Here is a 21541-nt window from a genome sequence, read left to right on the forward strand (position 1 = left end):
AAGGAATTACTGTTGACATCTTCCAAATGGTATTGTATATACATGCTGCATTTACATATTCATATTTATTGGCTCTTTTAGTCACTGGAGCACCTAAAGCATACGCTGAAGTCTGGGATATTTAATTGAATTTCTGGGATATTTAATTTTCAATTTGTGCTTGTAGTTTTCTAATGTTTGTGATATTGGTTTCTCAAATGTAACTGTTTAATATTGTCTGGATTTTTTAAAATCTCATAATTTCTTGATAAATGTTTACTTTTTAACAAAGGGGAGATAAATGTGAGTGAAACCCAGAATGATGGAGAACGTTTTTTTTCAATCGAGAACCAGTCATCTGAAGAGTGTAGTGCATCTAAAAGCTCCCGAACAGAAAGTTATTGCATGAAATGGTTATGAATACAGTGTCTGATGCTCAAGACGTTGTTTTAGCTTGAGAAGATTATGGCTTATAATTACTATTTTTATCCTTTTTCCATTCAAATACATTCATGCAAACAAGCAAAACACTTTCCAAAGAAAACTTTCACCATGAAATATACAAACAGTGTGAAGGACAACAGGCATTTTCAAAATTTGACATAAACTGAAAAATTCCAGGTATGCATGTATGGTATTTACACTGTCATGCAAAAAATTATCTTAATAATAAATCATTAGTTAGTAAATTAACAAAAATCAAGCCTACATGTAAAATGAAAGGAACACTCAGGTATGTTCTCATTCCATCTGATTTACAAAACTATTGCGTAAAAAATAAAGACAAAATGTAAATCTAAAAAATAATGTGCGTAATATATTATTCTCATCTATCATATAGCTGGCACAGTTTATTTAATCATTAGCCAATCAGTGACTGTTGGTATGCAGATTTCTTTCACTGTTTTCAAAAAATACCCAATCAAAAAACACCTGTAGGTTTTCCTGTTGTTTCATTAATATCCAATCAGAGACTGTTCCTATGCAGATTCACCTGTCAGAGGTTTTGGTTCAGTTGTGGACTGAGTCAGAGTTTCATCTCAAATCAGTTGTTCGACTTGTCTTCCTCTTGCTTTCGAATATTATGACCAGATAAACAGATGTAAGTATGTTTTTCGTACTTTAAAATGACTAAAGTCTGACTGAGTTTCTACATGTTAGAACAAGTAAGAAATATGTACAGGAATACATGTATGCAGCCGTTATTATGTGGGTTGATGGAAATAACAGCTTCTGAAGCTAATGGTGCTAATTGTGCTAAGTCTGTTTAGTCAATCATACAATCTTTACCTCTGCTCTTTGTAGCAAAATGTTTCCTCACACAAGCAACTACTGCTTTATAGAATTTGCGATTAAAACCTAACTGCCATACCTAGATGTCGATGTATAGGCCTGTGTTGTGATCATTATTTTCCAGACCTATTTTGCGATGGAGGTACAGGAACCTGTGAGAACAGCAGAGGACAGTACTGACAGCGATGACAGTATTAAAGAAAGACGTCCACAGTTCTCGAATGTAATGAGGTTAGTGTGCATATTTTATTTACACTGTACTCAATTCAAATCATTCTTAAAATCAACCACTATTTAAAGCTCACATTTCAGAAATGCCTATGTGTGCATTTTTTTTAGAAAAGATCAGAACATGGAGAACAAACGAGGACACAAAAGTCCACAGAGGAAAATACAGACAGAAGTTGCAGAACGGAGTGCAGTCCAAACTTGTGTCACCAGGAGAGGTCAGTGTCCCTACTGATTTATTCACTGTGCTTCAGACTGGGGTCAAATGTAACAAGGTTTGGTAATATATGAACAATTTTGTTTTTTTAAGTATTGTTTTTTTATTTATCGTTTATTCATTCACCATCTCTTCCTGACAGTTTGTTTAAGGAGGAGAGGCAACCAGGGTGTTACAGCTATAGCTGATCACTATGATGAGGGAAAGTGCAGATGTGTGCTGTCTGCTAGTTGCGTTCAAATCACTTTGAATGACTGTTGATATTTGATGGGGGAAATACTGCTGATGTGAGTGATGTGTGAGCAAAACATTCATGTGAACGATTCAATGTGGCAGGCAAAATATTAACTTGTTTGTAATTAAATGCTGTCCAAGTTAAGAACTGTTGAGCTCACTGAAAATACAGGAAAATTTAGTATTTAGTTTACACTAGGCCTGGGTGACAGGGCGATGTAATTGTATATTGCTAGAGAACATTAGGACTAATTTGCCGTTAAACAGCTTGCTAAATATGTTGGGAAATTGGTGCACAAACTCCTTTATGAAGTGGGTGGGCCTGTGCCCCAGTAGTCAGTATTTACTGTTTACACAACTGGACAAGTAGTATACTGTATCATTTACTGTATATTTTATAGGCTTTTTAAATGTGTAGTAGCTAATTTCATCTGCTGGCAGTTCTCGTGACTTTTCGACAAAGAACGACTGCAAACACAATGTTCATGTTTGTTTGTGTTTGTCCCATCGGTGTACTCTGGCCTTAAGACATGTGTACAAAGGATTATGGGCAACAGAAAATTGTGAAAGATACTCCAGTCAAAAATCATCAAAATTTAGGCTTAATTTCTTGGCTATATCAAACATCCTTCTGACTGGAACAGCATTTGATGGTAGTAGTGCCTGCAACCCACCCAGACTGCAGCTTAGCTTTTGGTACGCAGCAAGGACAGCAGCATATTTTGCTGGGTAATATAATGGTGAAGATTAAAACAGAATTGATCAACAACACCTGTAGCTTAGTGCCAGGCTGCGTCATGAAATGTGTGACAGTGACATTATCAGTACAACTGTATATCAGTGCAGTGTGGTCTGTTGGGACTTTTACACTCATATAAATTGTTTTTATCTGTATTTTAAGATGACATGGCACATAATTTTGTACAACCAGTAATGGTGTATCAGCTACAATTCATTATTATCCTACATTTTGAACGCAAACAGCAGATGGTGATCTGAACAGCTTTCCTTCTCTATAGTTAAACGCTATAGCTGACACCATAGTACAGCAGCTATGGCTGACTGCTATAGTGGATGCCATAGCACAGACGCTATAGCTGAACGCTTTAGTCGACCACTATAGTCAACACTAAAGCAAAGACGCTATAGCTGACCACTATAGTTCACCACTATAAGCGACGCCATAGCATAGATGCTATAACTGTCCGCTATAGTCGACCGATAAAGTCGATGTCATAACACAGATGCTGTAGCTGGCCGCTATAGTCGACAACTATAGTCGACAACATAGCACAACAGCTGTAGTCATCTGCTATAGTCGACCTACACTGCTCAAAAAATAAAGGGAACACTCAAATAACACATCCTAGATCTGAATGAATGAAATATTCTCATTGAATACTTTGTTCTGTACAAAGTTGAATGTGCTGACAACAAAATCACACAAAAATCATCAATGGATATCAAATGTATTAACCAATGGAGGCCTGGATTTGGAGTCACACACAAAATTAAAGTGGAAAAAAACACTACAGGCTGATCCAACTTTGATGTAATGTCCTTAAAACAAGTCAAAATGAGGCTCAGTATTGTGTGTGGCCTCCATGTGCCTGTATGACCTCCCTACAATGCCTGGGCATGCTCCTGATGAGACTTGGGACCTGGACTAAAGCATCTGCTAACTCCTGGACAGTCTGTGGTGCAACATGGCGTTGGTGTATGGAGCGAGACATGATGTCCCAGATGTGCTCAATCGGATTCAGGTCTGGGGAACGGGCGGGCCAGTCCATAGCTTCAATGCCTTCATCTTGCAGGAACTGCTGATACACTCCAGCCACATGAGGTCTAGCATTGTCCTGCATTAGGAGGAATCTAGGGCCAACTGCACAGGCATATGGTCTCACAAGGGGTCTGAGGATCTCATCTCGGTACCTAATGGCAGTCAGGCTACCTCTGGCGAGCACATGGAGGGCTGTGCGTCCCTCCAAAGAAATGCCACCCCACACCATTACTGACCGACTGCCAAACCGGTCATGCTGAAGGATGTTCCAGGCAGCAGATCGCTCTCCACGGCGTCTCCAGACTCTGGACACTATGCTGACAGACACAGCAAACCTTCTTGCTACAGCTCGCATTGATGTGCCATCCTGGATGAGCTGCACTACCTGAGCCACTTGTGTGGGCTGTAGAGTTGATTTTTTTGAGCAGTGTATAAAGTCGACACCATAGCACAGCAGTTATACCTGACCGCTGTAATCAACAACCAGAGTCGACGGCTGAGGGGGACCACCATAGTCAACTGCCTCATGACCACTGAAGTCTTGCCGGAGACCACAGAGAGTTACAGAGAGCCACCACAGAGACTTAAAGGAGAAGACCAAAGCCTGACAGTTCTTGTCATGTTTTTGTTTAAATGTTTTAGCCTGTCATATAATCGATCTTTGAAATGTGTCCTGTAAGCTCGCTTCTCCATTGTCTCTGTATATCCTCTAACATCTTGCATGTGTAAATGAATATGTTAGGGGACAATTGGAATGTTTAGACTAAATCAGAATGTTTGTAAACAAGAAGTAGCGGTAACTACAAAGAAACAGACAATTAAAACAGTCATTGATGGTAAAATATTGTTGTGTTTGACTCTGTAATGTTAAGTGTTTTGGGGGAAAATAGGGTGCCTTTTTGAAGTAAAAAGGTGCCCCATTTTTTCCCGCTACTGCTAAGAAGAGGGAGCGAGAGAGTGAATAAAAAAGTCTTTTATTAAAACTACCTTTTGCTATCTGCTTTCTCCACCACAAGGCTCCTCCACAATGTTCTCCCCTTTCTCCCTCCCCTGTTGTAAGAATGTGGCACTACCAGTGTTATCCAAAAGGAAGAAAGTTCTTCGTTGTACTGACGTAACACTGACTTGTCCTAAAGCACTCACATAAGTAATTTGGTTGGATGCAAGCCCATTTGCACCCATTTGCTATTATGGTGTTGAGAAATGATAATCACATATTTATATCAGCCCATTTAAATACATTTAAATATTACATTGTAACTAATTTCATACAAAACTAAAGATTCAAGCAGATTCAATTACTTTTTCATAACAAATCAACTTACGTATTAGATAGTGGATAACAAATTACAATCAGTCGGTTGGTGCATGATTACCCACTGAATGTTATATAATTAATAGAATAAGTTTTATATGTTAGACAAAAATCTTGGCTGGCTAAGCCATGTTTGAAGCCTTAAATGCTTCTGTTTTCTTTCATTTCTTTTAATCCACACAGCAGGAGAACATTTTGGAACATTGAGAGTTATGATTTTACACATTTTTGGCTTGCACTGTGATCACAAGAATATTGTCCACATACTATTTGGTAAATCCCCCCACAGGATGGATAAACAAAATAAAAAGTCATTAAATGGCTTTTCAATATCAAACATGAGCTATAGAATATAGTATACCAGTTTCACTAACAAACTAAGTTTACAGAATATTTTCTCCAACAATCTTCTTCTTCTTTCGGCTGCTCCCTTTAGGGGTCGCCACAGCGGATCATCTGCCTCCATCTTGCCCTATCCATTGCCTCCTCTACTTTCACACCAACCATCTCCATGTCCACCTTCACTACATCCATAAACCTTCTCTGAGGTCTACCTCTTCTCCTTCTACCCGGCAGCTCCATCTCCAACATTCTTTGCCCAATATATCCACTATTCCTCCTCAACACATGTCCAAACCATCTCAACCTGGCCTCTCTGGCTTTATCTCCAAACTGCTCCACCTTCACTGTCCCTCTGATCTGCTCATTTCTAATCTTGTCCATTCTTGTCACTCCCAACGAAAATCTCAGCATCTTCATCTCCACCACCTCCAGCTCAGCCTCCTGTCTTTTAGACAGAGCCGCAGTCTCCAAACCATACATCACACTACTGTCTTGTAAACCTTCCCTTTCACTCTTGCTGCTATCCTTCTGTCACACGTCAGCCCGGACTCACACGATCCGATTGGAGTGTAATCGGATTCAGGCGTTTACACGGATATTATTCTAATATTTAACGGATTATTTAGAGGTTTACCCACCTCGTTCAATCGGATAGAAACTGTATTCCGATTGGCCTCAATCGGATCAGTCGGATTCCGATTGAGGTGTTTACATGGACGTATTCTATTCCAATTAAGCTATTAGTCAGATTATTAACGGATTATTAGGCTGCATGTAAACATGGCTAATGTCTGAGGAATGGCCCTATCAATAAGCTGCTCCCCAAAGCCCAGCTTCTCTTGTGTGAAGTTTTTTTTTTTTATGAATTAGGCACTGTATACACACATTTTAAAATTTTTGTTTTGATTTATTTACATATTGTCAAACCTACATGGCACAGTGAGTTGTTAATCCATAGGTAATGGCTATTCTAGGAAATTTAACAACTTTAGGGAGTCCAAAAGGCATAAATTTAAAAATGTGTAATTACCAAAAATGACCCAAAACAAGGTGGACTTATAATTTTGTTTAATATAAAGAATAATAAATATCATTGTATAAATATTTTAAATGTTTTTTTTTCAAAGGTATGTCCTACTAAAGTTTTTCCTGTAAATGTGTGAACAATGTTTAACTTCATAAATTTGGGTTTTGGTTTTATTTTTCCACAGAAGTAAAATTCAAGGAGATGAAAAATGTACCTTAATTCTGTTTAAATCTCCTAATTCTCTAATGCTTCATTCCACAGAACAACCATTGAATGTGATTGTGTAACCTGTATCTCTGAGACTGCAGTGACAGTGACAAGAATAAGACAGTCACTGAATACTAATATTCCTTTATATTTTAAACTGCATTTTACTGAATTCAGGGCTAATATCCATTTGGCACTCCTCTTTGTACCTGTGAAGATTTGGACAAGTTGGATGGATCTACCTGTGGAGTTTACTAACACCCGTAACCAAAAAGGTTCAATGTTAAAAAAAGAGAATAAGATTCTATACTTAATCCAGAGATCAGAATTATTATTAACATTATTATTAATATTAGGGAGAAACAACAACAGTTTGTAAATATTTGGAGGCACATCTTATTTAGTCTTTTGGTAACCACTTTACTTTAAGACTACCTTCACCGAGACTTTATAACACAAGTGTAGCAGTAAATAACATCTGTAAAAAGCATCTTAAGCATCTTTTAAAAATACTGTATTTAAAAAATATAATATTAAAAGTGTGGCACGGCACAAGCCAATTTTAAGTGTTCTTGAGATTTAAACTGTTATATTGCTTTTGTTTATCGGACCTATTTATTTTCATTGAATTGTTTCATGCAAAGTCATTTTTTAAGTTGAACTGACAAATAATTTTTTTGCAGCATGGTTGTCTCTGAGGTTGTGACAAGATGCCACAAATCTTGCTGCCTGTTCTCTCAGGGCATCTTCTCTGTTACTGCAATGTAGAAACACAGCAGGGCTTTATTTGTACCAGTATGAGTCAGACCGGATCCAACACCTGCTTTAGAGGATCAGACACCTCATTCAAATGTTAAAGGAATTCTCACAACAATGTGTAGAGACGTATCATACATGCAGTTGTGTCACAACAAAATAAAAAATCATATATAATCTAACAAAATGTAAAAAACGAGCAATGAAAAGTAGCATGCTGTGTCATCTGGTGACATGGCACACACACACACTTTCACTCTTGTGTGTGGTTTCACTTTTGATTGGTTACAAAAACAACTTAAATCTGTTTATCATTGCTGCTGTAAATAACTGCTACTTTTCCTTCATCTTAATTCACAAACCTTGAATTTCACTCCTGTGGCTGACTTCACCATAACTATGCCATAACTAAGACGTGTCTGCTAAGCATCCACATCAGAACAGAAAAAAACTGAAACTTCTACTGCTTTTGCCTCTGATGCTTTATTTTATTTTTTATTTTGTGAACTGAGACCTCCCCTGCCCCATCAACCTACTAGATTCATCACTACTCCGTGTTCTGGGACAAATTAACTCCAAATTAAGTCCTAAAATACAAATGTGTTTGTGTAGAATTGTTTCTGACTTGCTCTAATGGACTGACACACACAGGAAAGAAACAATTGGTGACTTTCTGAGGGTTTGGGGTTCAGCTTCATTTACCCCTGTGAGGATCATTACACTGCATGGTAACAAATAGTTTCTTTCTTTCTACCTGTTCCTTCGGGAAACCAAAGGATTTGTGTGGAAATGGTACACTTTTCACCTGATTGCCTAAATGACATTCATTTTATATTCATATTTTATATCTCTAAATAAATTTACTTTTAATGTGTTTTTTACTTAACTCTTGGAAACTGGTCATTTTTTAGTAAGCTATTCGATTTATTACTATTAATAGATCTCTAGATTAGTGTCGTCATTAAAATCTTCCATTCTTTCAACCTGAATCTGAATGAGCTGAAATTAAGTGATACTTTTTTGATCCCACAACCAGGGAAATTCCACCTCTGCATTTAACCCATCCGTGAAGTGAAACACCACATAAACACTTGTGAACACACACACACACAGTAGGGGGCAGTGAGCACACTCGCCCGGAGCGGTGGGCAGCCCTATCCACGGCGCCCGGGGAGCAGTTGGGGGTTAGGTGTCTTGCTCAAGGACACCTCAGTCATGGACCCAGCCCACGACTGCCCCCAATTAGTTCTGTTTTTGAGGCCATGGTACCTTTCAGTTCACTATTTATTTTTTATGTCAATATATGTCCATTCTTTCATCATTTTTTCTTGTCATCCAGAATTGTGTGGTTCAGCTCAGCCTCCTCTCACTAAAGACTGCAGTCAAAATGCACATAGCAGAAAGGCTGACTGTCAGAAGTGGCTCTCATTCCAAGTGTGTCATGGCACCAGGGTAAGGATGAGCTTAAAGAAGCTTAAAAAGTTTTTTTCTTGAATGACAGTCACTGTTTTTAAACAGCCACCAACAACAAATACAGAGACCTTCCCTTCTATGCAGTATTGTATATGGACATTTTTTTGTATTGTTGTGTGTTTACACATCTGCATATTTACATATTTGCTCATCTGAACATTGTATGTTTTTCTGCTGCTCTGCCAAGTCAAATTCCTGTGTACTATGTACATTTGGCAAATAAAGGGATTATGATTTTTTGATTTTTATCAGCCTATCTTGTTATTTATGTCAACTCATTGTTTGAATGTTTTAGTTACATTCCATTTGTACATCCTTTAAGTCAGGTGCAATTCAAAATGAGTCCATCCAGCCGTATAACTTTCAACACTTTTGGTTACCACCCCCACTTCTCACAGGAATAGCAAGCCCTGTGTACATTTTTTTGGCTTTTTTTTTTCTTTTTTCAAAATATGTGCACAAAAAATGTTAGACTGATGTACTGCAGAATGTGGCTAACTAAAGACATGCCATCCTCTATGTTACATGTAAACACTATAGCTCAGAAAAAGAGACATAAATAGGTACTGAACTCCAACCAGTGAGTGACTTTATTTTCTTTTTTTTAATGATCTGTTTTCCCCAACCTAACATTCACATCCAAACTAAGCTATTCTGTGTCTGTTGTTTAGGCTTTTATGATACATATCGCTGCTGTCGGAACAAAACCTTGTATCTCCAGAAAGGTAACTTTACAGGAGAAGACAAAAACATGCATTACTTTCAATGGAACCAAACTTATTTCCAAGTCATTTTTGGCCATTTATTCTGATCCATCCACATGCAATGTAAATTTCCAACATGCGTTTTCAAATTATGTCAAAAACTGAAAATTGCCAAAAATAGAGATACAAGATTTTGTTCCGGCAGCAGTGATATAGTTATTGTGAATAACCTAGATTCCTACTATGGAGCAGATTATTATAGCACGGCATTGATATTTGTGATAAAAATGAAATTTGATTTAGTTTCAAAATAATTTATGAATCTCTTCCCATATCAATACCAGACTGTATATTCAAATTCAAATTCAAATTCAAGTTTATTTATATAGCGCTTTTTACAACAAGGTTGTCACAAAGCAGCTTTACAGAAAAACAGGTCCACGCCTCTTATGAGCATCACCACAGTGAAGTCAATTTTGTGGTGACTACAGTGGTAAGGAAAAACTCCCTTTAAGAGGAAGAAACCTTAGAAGGGACCAAGGCTCAGTCCGAGGAACCCAACCCCCGTGGGTCGACCCGCACAGAAGAAACAGAACAGAAACAAGAACAACATACAGGAGTGCTGCCTTCACAGTCTTCCTTATTAGAGATTCTAGTTACTTTAGAAAGCACAACAATAACACAATCTTTGGCAGAGCACCATTTTTTCATGAATGGAAATGACAAGCAGATTTTTTCTTTACATGGTTAGTTGAGATAAAGTTGTAGTGACTAAAGCGGGGAGAAAATAGAGAAACACAATAAAATGATTATTACCTACAAGCATATAATATTCTCTAATATCAGCCTCTGTTGGTCTTTTAAGGTGCCCTTAGCAGTATGAGATAGTAATTCTTAAATATTATAGTAACTGCAACAACGAGCACTGTATTGTCATTCCAATTCCTATTGTTTTCTTGTGTTTAATAGAGCTTGAACCACCTGACATATGGACTCCATTATATTTTTTGTAGATAAATTTACATTAACTTATCTTAAGTGTTTTATTCTAAAAACTTACTAATTGATTCTAAAATATCATTAAAAAATCTTAAACCTAAAATTGCTGAAATTATCTCCAAAACCTGAATGGTAGAATCTATATTATTTATATACTATACATCTATCTATAGAATGGTAAAATGATATTAAAATTTAATAATTAATACATACATTGATCGCCAAAAGTGTCACGGTCATGTAGGCTGTGTCACTTTAGTGACCGTTGCATAACACAAGAGCACTCTTACTGCACACTGTTAGGTGCCACTGTCATGTAGGCTGAGCCACTAACTGTCACCTAACACAATAATTAATTAAATAAGCTTATCTGAATTTGTCAAACATTGAAGTACGAGCACCGTACAGCAAGCTGGTATGACCTCGTGCAACTACACAGTCGTCTAAATGGTCTACAGGCTTCAGTATTGTGCCATGAATTGCATTTTAAAACGTCTGTGCTTTTGCTCTTCTTACCAACGATAACCTCACAGAACATTCTGACATTTTGAAACCTGGATTTCTGTTTGTTTGTGTTTATTTTGTTACATTGTTTTTACACCTACTACAGATGAACTCCAGTTTGAGATCTGCTTTTTGTAATGGAGGAACAATAGAACTGGTCTAAAATTACATTGACTACCATTATAAGAATGTTTTTTCCATCTTCTGTAAAGTTACTATTTTGGGTTTGTCAAAAAAAGTGATGATATATTAACATCCAATGAAGGTGTGAAATACAGGTGGTCCTAATTAACCTTTTGGATGTCCTAATGGCTCAGAAGCAACATTCTGGGGGTCCCTGAAATAAACATATTATGACCTTATTCTGTCCAGTAAGGAAAACCATGCTCAAATACAAATTCAGGGAAAGGTCATTGTTTTGTCGCTTACTCACAATTAGTCCTTGGTATTCTTAACTAAATAAATATGTATTGGTTTCTGGTATGTAATAAAACAGTAATGAAAAAATGGAAGAATAGGAAAGGAACAAACAAAATGGTAAATGGTAAATAATTATTCAGGGGTAAAATCAGGAGAAACATTTAGGAGCAATGATGTAAAAATGAAGAAGAGATTGACAGTTAGTGAGTTTTTGGGAGTTATATTATTACTTATGAAAGTGAGCAGTTTAATATCTCACACACACACACACACACACACACACACACACACACACACACACACACACACACATATATATATATATATATATATATATATATATATATATATATATATATAATATAAAACCCTAATCCTACGTTCATACAGAACCGTAGAAAAGACCATAGTTTTGATCTTTGTATGTTAATACAAATTGTTAGATTTGAAGATGTTTTGAAGCTCCAACTTCTTCATCCTGCTTAAACATTATTACCTATAGACTTTGAGCAATGGAATGTCTGTAGTTCATAATTAAACGCTTATGGTGTCGTTTTTGTGACAACATGCTTGAAGTGTTTCCATGTGTAAGTGACTTCAGTCAGTGTCCTATAGCACAGCGAGCGATTCATCTTTCTGTAAAGTCAGGGACGTCTAATTGTGCAATCTGGGCGATCAGTATCCAGCAGTTTGGTGATATCATGCCTAAACACACCTATTAAAACAGTCATTAACTGGTTATTCCATTATACATCTAAAACCTGGGGGTCACCCCTAAACTAAGTTTTAAGTATCATACCATGACCAAAACATCAAAATCAGGCCTTTACACCCTTGCACCCACTCTGCGCGCGTGCATTACACTCAAATGGAAAGTGCTGGTTTACCACACACACACACACACACAGTCTGGCATTACTACACATGAGAGGACGTCCACAGATTTCTGTAATGTAACCAAGCAATATCACACATACACACTAAACCTAAAGCTAACCTCAGTAAAGAAAAGCCTTCTCCTTCACTTTGATTTAGTGGTGAAAACCGCACATGTTCGATGGAAATCCTCAAAAGAGCTCATCTTGTCCGATGTTTGTGAGGACAGGAGGTCCTCACAGGGTTAGAAAAACAAGAACACAATACACATACACAATGAACTTCACCACAACTTCCCTATTATACATGCTCCACGTGTAGCGGTTTTGCTGCTTCTCTGGTATTTACTCAGTGCCCCGTTACTCCGGGACGGGTTTGACTGCATTCTTGCAGACAGCTACCCGAATCTCGACTCCTCCCTCCTCTGCCCTCCACTTGGCATTCTGAGCGAGCTTCTGTACGTCCGCGTTCACTCCTCGGTGGCTGAAGGTGCTGGTGGTGTTTCGGGGGAGCTGTGGCTGAAGATCTCAGTGCTAGTTTACCGAAGTGGACAGCGTGCGGACTGACGGTGTTAACCAGCTGTTGTGGCCTGTCTCTGTCAAAGCGCGCGCTTTGTTTCATTTAGCGGATCGTCCAACCCATCTTCACACACAGCACGTGGACACGAGGTAGGTTTCGAGCTTCTGTTGCTGTCTATGGGTTTGACCAGACGAACAGGCTGAGTTTATCACAAATTCCTGCCAAAACCAACGACCAGCTCACTGGTTTACAGTCAGCTTAAAAGGACACTTACAGACACTATCAGAACCTGCAGAAGCTGTTGGACAATTTGGGCAATAATAATAATCGTTTTACAGCACAAAGATGAATTACATGGTGAGGACGCTGCTGCTGGGATCCGCTGTTGCTCTCATGTCCCGAGCTGCTGACTTTAACACCGGTGTGCCTCCTTCATGTTCCACGATTTCTCACAGACAAAACAGGGATGTAAGTGCTGAGCTGAACTGAATCATCTATCTGCACTGTTGCTATGTGTTTACAGCTGTTTCTGACTGACTGCCTTACTGGATTTCTTTCAGATTTGCAACATAACTAAGTCTTATGAGGAGTTTTGCTTTTCTGGACGTTGTACATACACAGTCCCCCCGGAGTTCCTCACACACTTAAGACCTGTGATGACTGAGACCTGTGAAGCAACCTGGTATAACTTGGTAAGGTCCCCCCACGCTGTCTAAATGTGCTACAGATGATCTTAAATTCTACTGAAAGCTGTGTAATTGAGCAAGCCCAAGACCAAAATACATATCTTCAGCTTTGGTCTTCATTAAGTTAAATTAAGTTACATCAATTCAGTTCAATCCTTTGCTAAGTTAAACCAGTTTAATCAGACTTCCATTAAAGTTAAGTTCATTTTTAGTCATTTCATTGAATCATGAATCCTTCGTTAAACTAAATCTGCTGTGCTGTACTGGGAAACCTTGATTTAATTGAGTTTACAGGAACGAGATCTATGTCTTATGTTCTGTTGATGTTAACTGAAATCCATGCACTCTCAGAAATACAGGTACTAAACTGTCACTGGGGCAGTTCCTCTCTTGTCACTGATGTGGTTCCATTAAGGGTACATCTCAGTACCTTTAGTCAGGGAACATAATTGTACCAGAATCCACGGAAATTGAATTTTCTATGTTGTATTGACTCCACACCCCCGCTTGGTCTCCAACCCCATTTCCAAACAAGTTGGGATGCTGTGCAAAATGTAAATAAATATAATGCAAATAATTTAAAGGCTGTTTAAGACATCATTTCAGATGTTGAAACTGAGAAATTGTATTGTTTTAAAAAATATGTGCCCTTTTTGAATTTGTTCTATGATGTTTTCATAAGCAATAACAGACTTACCACCAGGTAAATAGTTTGAAATTGTTTTCCTGTTCTTTCTTTTCAGGACAAGCTCGCCTTGGCTGATCCTGTTCAGCCAACAAAGCTGCACTATCCAGCTATTAATGTCACAATAGAACATCTAATCACTGAACGACATGTGGATGGAGTTTCGATCGAAATCCGCTGCAATAATGTAGGTTCTTTCATATTTTTGTTTTTCTAATTAAACTACATGCAGGCTAGTTTCACTACAACTCCAGAAACAATTGCTTAAATGAAAAACTATATATTTTCTCTTCCAGCACGAATACCAGGCTGTTTACAGAGGTATGTAGAGTCATACACTGTATGTGTTTAACATGTAACCCGTTTAGTTACAGCTCTTAGATCAATGAGATTCTGTCTGATCAAATATTATGGTTATTCGGATAAATTCAGATAAATAGTTCCATCCATGCAATCTGATTGGTGTTCCACCTCTGTAGTTTTTAACCATACCTTATTCCAATCACCACAGGCTGCTAAATTACAACAAAGATGTCTTTAGTCTAAGCTGCTATTATGTAGTCCTGTGTCATGTGCTGGGGCCTGAAGAATGACAATTAGTTCCAATGTGTACAAGATATATCGAGGAATAAAAATAAAGACAATTGAACTTTTTACTTTTTAGAGAGAAGACATTACCAATACTACAAACATATATTTGCAGACAATTTGATGGCTTCTCTGCTTTACTTTGTCTTTACTTTGTAAAACTTATAAAAAAGTAATAGAACACATGAGGTGGTGTTTCAGTGAATATAATCATGACTGCAACGATCTGTCACAACCAACTCACAGTTGATGCTATTCAATACTAACTTTGCCCATCTAACCTCTAGTGAATAGTATTATTAGATACTAATTTTTGTGGTTGTGCATTTTTTTTAGCTACAAACAATGTGGCTGTATCACTCACAGAATCTGGTAAGTTGCAGATTATGTATGATTCATATTTTCTTATAAGTTGGTGGGTGGTTCAGTCATAGGGCAACCTTATTCTCTCTTCTGACCACATGACGTGTATATCCTAGTACAAAGATATAACATGGTTGTAGAAAGCAGATGATCTCTTCATATTGGGTTTTTAAAGCGGATGTCTGTTTATAAGTGTTTAAAATTAAGGTATCACTTTATAATGGGGTTTTAGGGCAGGGTATCACTTTATAATGGGGTTTTAGGGCAGGGTATCACTTTATAATGGGGTTTTAGTGCAGGGTATCACTTTACAATGGGGTTTAAGTGCAGGGTATCACTTTATAATGGGGTTTTAGGGCAGGGTATCCCTTTATAATGGGGTTTTAGTGCAGGTTATCACTTTACAATGGGGTTTTAGGGCAGGGTATCACTTTATAATGGGGTTTTAGTGCAGGTTATCACTTTACAATGGGGTTTAAGTGCAGGGTATCACTTTATAATGGGGTTTTAGGGCAGGGTATCCCTTTATAATGGGGTTTTAGTGCAGGGTATCACTTTACAATGGGGTTTAAGTGCAGGGTATCACTTTATAATGGGGTGGTTTTAGGGCAGGGTATCCCTTTATAATGGGGTTTTAGTGCAGGTTATCACTTTACAATGGGGTTTTAGGGCAGGGTATCCCTTTATAATGGGGTTTTAGTGCAGGTTATCACTTTACAATGGGGTTTTAGGGCAGGGTATCACTTTATATTGGGGTTTTAGTGCAGGGTATCTCTTTATAATGGGGTTTTAATACACAGTATCACTTTATAGTGGAGTTTTAAAACAAGGTATCTCTTTATAACGGTTTAAAAGTATCTTTTTATAAAGGGGTTTAAATTCAGGGCTTCTCTTGACAATAGGGTATTAAAGCAGGGTATCTCTTTATAAAGTTCAAGCAAGATATCTCTCCATAGTGTGGTCTTAAAGTCATTTAAAACATCTCTTTATAATACAGTTTTAAAGGTAGAACAATTTTATAAGGGAGTTTTAACTGCTTACAGGTTAAAGCATGGTTATGGCATGATGTCTCATTTTTAATGGGGTGTTAAAATAAGAAATCTATTTACAGTAGGATTTTAAAATAGGGTATGTCTTTATAAAAGTGGTTTAAAGTAGCTCATAATAATGGAGTTTTAACAATTGTTATAATGGAGTTTTGAAGTAGGATATATATTTATAATAAAGATTCATTATGATGTGTTTTAATGTTTTAGCAGACCTTATGGACCACAACACCCTGCCTGTATGGGGAGTCGTACTCATTGTGCTTTGTTTGGTCACTCTTATTCTGGGCGGGATCTTCTACTGTAAACGTACAGTCATCCTTGGGTATGTCTGACATTTACAAACCACAAACTAAAAACAGGAAACTATACTACGTAGGGAACAAACCCCTAATAATCCCACATACCCTATAAGCTCACTTTGATTTTTTTAACTTAAAAATGCAAATACTTGCTTTATTTTATGTAGGTAGAGGTTGTGCTACGTAACCTAACATGATCATGGCTACTTCAATATATAAATAATGTTTAGGAATATTTAAATAATGGAAAACTAAAACACTGAATTCAATTGGAGTGAAGATGATGGCTCTTGGCTGCTTTAGAAAAACACTCCACCTAGGTTTACAGTAAAGCTGATGATACTGTATGTTTTGATGGATTATTACAAAATTGTTACACTATTACAGCAGCTATACAATAAGGTGTGACATTACTAGGATACAGTATAATCCATCTGTAATGTAACTGTTTCCCATAATTCACAATGGGATGTTGTGTAAAACTGTGAAATACATTTAAACTGCTGTACTAGCTTGAACACAGTATGTTACTGTAGAAATTACATTGTGCATTACAGTGGAAGCATTGAGCTAATGCACCAATAAAATAATACAAATGCTGTGCATACTTATATTAGAAACAGCAGCACTGCTGTGTCTGATCCACTTGTACCAGCACAACACACTGTAACACACCACCACGTCAGTGTCTCTGCAGTGCTGAAGAATGATCCACCACTCAAATAATACGTGCTTTGTGGTCGTCTTGTTGGGGTCGTGAATATTGAAGAACCAGGTAAAATGGGGCAAAGTATGCAGAGAAACAGATGGACGACCGTCCTGTACCTGTACGACTACAAAGTGCTCCTATATGATAAGTGAAATGGGTAAAATGGACAAAGAGTGTATATACAAGGAGGTGTACTTACTGAAGTGGCCAGTCAGTGTATTTTGTCTTTTATTAGTCTTTATGTTTTTGTGGTCATAGAGCAAGCACAAAAGCATGATGCTGGCACATCTAGGTGTTACAGATTTTGGTATTTCCGTGTGTTGCAGTGCAGTTAACCCAGGACAACTGTAAACAGGAGTGGAGTTAGATTATACACTTTAGAAGCTGGCATTGTTAGGTGAACTGCAACAATATTCACTCACATCAACTCCTCATTCCCTTTAAGAGCAGAGCGAGCTCTGAGAGTGAAGCATAGTGATAACTTCCTAACAGCTTTGTTGTCTTTGTATAAAAGGTAGGTTTCCAGTGCTTTTGTGAATATGGATAGATTGTGGAAATTCTCTTATAGAAATAATTTCTCCTATAAATAAATAAGTAAATACATAAACATATCATTTAGTACTACGTGTACCGCATTTTAAAATTGGAACAGCTCAAAGTGCTTCACAACCTAAAAATAACGTAAACACTAATAGTTAAATGTAATTAAGCGAAATAAAACTGAAAAAAGAAATAAACGAAATACAAAATGTTGTGAAGATATAAAAGTAGATAAAAATATTCTTTCACCAAGCACTGTAGTTCATTAATGTAAGCTATAGTTGTTAAGAAATACACTGACTAAATGTTTCACAGTGGTTTATAATAACGTGGTGCATTAATAGAGAATTCATTGTGCATTGTACACTGGCTTCTACTGGCTCAGCCAATCAGATTTCAGTTTTTTTAAACATTCAAAATTGTTTTGTCCTTATTTATAGTAATTCACTCAGTTATATTGAGCTAGTAAAGGAGTAAAATCATGTCTTTGTTTTGATGTGGGTGATATAAATAGTGTACATCCACATAACTGCACTGTTATAAAAGGTATTTTAAGTTCCAAACCTCAACTTGGAGCAAATGGGCAAAGAAAGTTTTGCACCCAAACAAAAGAGCAACACTGCTGTCTTCTATTGTCAGACTGCACTTGCACCTGTGTGAAAATAGGGCCCTATGTTTTTGACCTGCTTAAGTAAGCAGCAAAGAGAACAGCCCCTTTTATGTTTGCCTTTTTCACAGATGGATCAGTTGCCGCAGAGGAGACAAGCGCACAGGTGTGGAGCTGGAGCATGTGGCTCAGGCACTGAAGTCCGACATGGACCAGAACGAAGATCTTAACATGTAAGAACCAACAATGCACTGAGGTCTTACTGCTCTCTCTGTCCCTCTTTATTTGAATTGTCACACAGTGAAATGTACAATAAACTGTCTACATATATCTCTCTATTTTTCCTTTAAAGTGATCTTCTTGAGGCTGTTCAGAAGTATAACAAAGACGTAGACAATTCCTCTCCACCCCCATCATGAAGGGCTTGAGACATTCAGTCTCCCTAGGTCACCACACTGAACATCTAGTGTTTCAGGGACCATCTTGATAGAGTTTGTATACTTTGAATGTATTTATTTAACATATTCTGAAGCATTATTAATTAAGACACACTGAATAGTTGAATTGCAGTTCTGTGGCTGTCTCAGACTGTAAACAGACCCCCATCTTCATCTTCATCCCAGAATCACCTACCTAAGCAGAATAAGGGCTGTTTTACTCCAGCAGTTTCCCTCAGGGATTTTTCCTGCAAACCAAAGATACTGTTTCTTACTTTGATGCCTTTATAACCAAGAGCTGTTGACATCAACCCCCCCAAAAATTCATTGTTTCTGCCAAACAACTGATGAATAAATATGAATGAAACATGTCTGTGTTTGTAAGTTTGTTTATCATAAAGATTTAAAATGAGTGAGCTATGCCACAAAACCATGGCAGGAAAAAGGAGAAGCAGCTTTCTCCACTAATTCATCACAGTTTCTCTACCTCTTGTTTATCATAGTAATTATTCAGGTTTTCCTTTGACTGCCCCTCTCTAGAGCCAGGAGACCAAGAGCCTTTGTGAAAATTTTTGTAGTGACCACCACTGTACATTTTTACCATGTGCCATGACCATTTCAGTAAGACTGATATGCTGAGAATGATTCACCATCCAATTCGTATCTGATCAGCAGTGATCCTATAATCGCTCCTTCCCATTGATGGATGGGGTAGAGGGGGTTTCCGAAACTGTGCTGCAACAGATGAGCTACAGTCAATTATAAAAAACATACATAGTGCACAAATGTTAGCAGTACATGATAAAATAAGTTGAATGTCGGACACGTCATTTCACTGAAGTATTTTTAAGCAAAAGCAGTTTATGATGTGTTTAGTGCTGAGCCAAAATTAAGGAGCCTCAGTATAATTTTGCTGAGTTCCTGAGTCAGCGGTGTAGAGTAAATCAGTAAACACAGAGAAGATGAGCTTTAGTTCTGTGCAGAGAATGGAAACCTGATTGAAAACATCATTCAAGTATCAAGTATCACAAGTATCATTTGCTTCTAAGTGAGATGGTGGTAACTATGAAATAGCTGCTCTTTAAGTTCAGCTAAAAATGGGAGGTCTTCCTGCAATTTGTTTTATATCATTAGCATCCAGATCTGACTTTTTAAACAGCAGCTTTGAAATTGGCTGGAAAATTCCACCTAAAGTTTGAGACAGGGATGGTTATCAGTGTCACACATTATTTAACAATGCTGGTCTAGCTGACAACTTGCTGGGTTGGACTTCTTAATAACCTCAGCTTTGGAAATCAGTGTTGTAGGATGGAATATTCAGGTCTTGGTTTAATTAGGTATCGAGTTTCCCAGCATGACACACCAGTCTTTCATCAGTCTGAGAAAAGCCTAATTCTGCTATTGTGGTGGCCAGTAAGTGAACGGTGTTTAAACACATCAGCAATGCTGCTGTGCCTGATGTACATTTGTACCAGTGCCGTGAACTCTAACATGTTAGTGTCACTGCTTTGCTGAGAATAAGCCTGCACCCAAAATAATATCTAGTAATTATCTGCCAGTAATTATATTCTTATAAATGAAGGGCGGGAGTAAAATTGATTTACCAAAGTATATAATAATAATAATAATAATAATAATAATAAATACATGGGGCCTGAGTTATAATGTTCTGTTACTTATTTACCTATATTTTTATTATTTTACAATATATCATATGAAGTCTTTTTTTACATTTTAAAACTACTAAGTTCTACTGAAATGAATAACATCTAAACTTCAAATTAAAATAGACAATGATGACAGAAGATGCTCTGTAATAATACTGGGCACAATAGTGTGCAAAATGTATGCACATTAGTTTCTTCCCAGCAAGAGGACTGTGAACCACTAGTGGTCCACTGACAGCGGTCCACTGGCACTGCCACCAACAGTACACTGACTTTTTCCTAATTGTTTTCTTGGTGGTCCATTAGCAGTTAAGCTACCAGTTTGGACAAAATGCCACTTTTTCAATGCTTGCCTTCCACAGACTTTCTAATGTAGTTTATCTTTCTTCTTTATCCTTTATTTTATTTATTTATTCATTGTAAATTTGCTGAAGTGAAATCATTTTAACAGTAATAATAAACTTGAATCAATATTTAAAAATGGCAAAATGCTAAAATGAAAATACATATAATAAACATTAAAATAACTGAACACACACATGTACACGGTTTGAAACGAAGGAACTCTGCAGGTACAGTTTTCGTTCATTGTTCACATAAACAATGTATATGTACCCTCAAAGGCTTGTCACAGGTATAACAATGGTTTTAAGGTCCAACTGTTTATGATGCACATTTTGTTGCTGTCCAGAGAAAACATGTATTTCCAAAATTGAAACTTTGCAGTAGAGGGAAAAACTTTCTTTACTTTCAACATGAATTAATGCAAAAAATTTTAGTCCAAGCAACTTTGAAGCGTTTCTGTTGGTACAATCATCATCAAATTCTTACACACAATGTAAAGGGCAGCTGCCATGCCCAAATCATGTAGAAAAGTAAAAAAAATAAAATAAAATAAAAATACAAAAATAAATAATGGAGATTTTCTTTGAAGAGCAATGATTTGTACCTTTTTATAATCTAATGTTGTCAAGTCAAAAGTCACAGGACACCGTTTTATTTTATTTTTTACTTTATTATCGACTTTTATCTCTGGGG

General features: G+C 37.2%; 1 protein-coding gene across 6 annotated transcripts; it reads left to right on the forward strand.

Moving 5' to 3' along the window:
- Positions 1-981: 981 nt before the first annotated feature.
- On the forward strand, positions 982-19207 carry LOC108413130. 6 transcript variants are annotated; one of them, XM_017685501.1, is made up of 10 exons: positions 982-1081; positions 1397-1503; positions 1612-1718; positions 13434-13565; positions 14303-14431; positions 14541-14565; positions 15169-15204; positions 16452-16566; positions 18531-18632; positions 18752-19207. In XM_017685501.1, the coding sequence occupies exons 4-10, from the start codon at positions 13530-13532 to the stop codon at positions 18816-18818; spliced, it is 510 nt and encodes a 169-aa protein (XP_017540990.1). In that variant the 5' UTR covers positions 982-1081; positions 1397-1503; positions 1612-1718; positions 13434-13529; the 3' UTR covers positions 18819-19207. The 6 variants fall into 6 exon arrangements, 3 of the variants coding, with proteins under 3 accessions (XP_017540990.1, XP_017540989.1, XP_017540988.1); XM_017685500.1 differs by lacking the exons at positions 982-1081; positions 1397-1503; positions 1612-1718 and adding exons at positions 12006-13022; positions 13212-13341 and having other exon boundaries at positions 16455-16566; XM_017685499.2 differs by lacking the exons at positions 982-1081; positions 1397-1503; positions 1612-1718 and adding exons at positions 12009-13022; positions 13212-13341.
- Positions 19208-21541: the final 2334 nt, after the last annotated feature.

This window comes from Pygocentrus nattereri, chromosome 1 (genome assembly GCF_015220715.1).
Source record: "Pygocentrus nattereri isolate fPygNat1 chromosome 1, fPygNat1.pri, whole genome shotgun sequence".
NCBI classification, from domain to species: domain Eukaryota; kingdom Metazoa; phylum Chordata; class Actinopteri; order Characiformes; family Serrasalmidae; genus Pygocentrus; species Pygocentrus nattereri.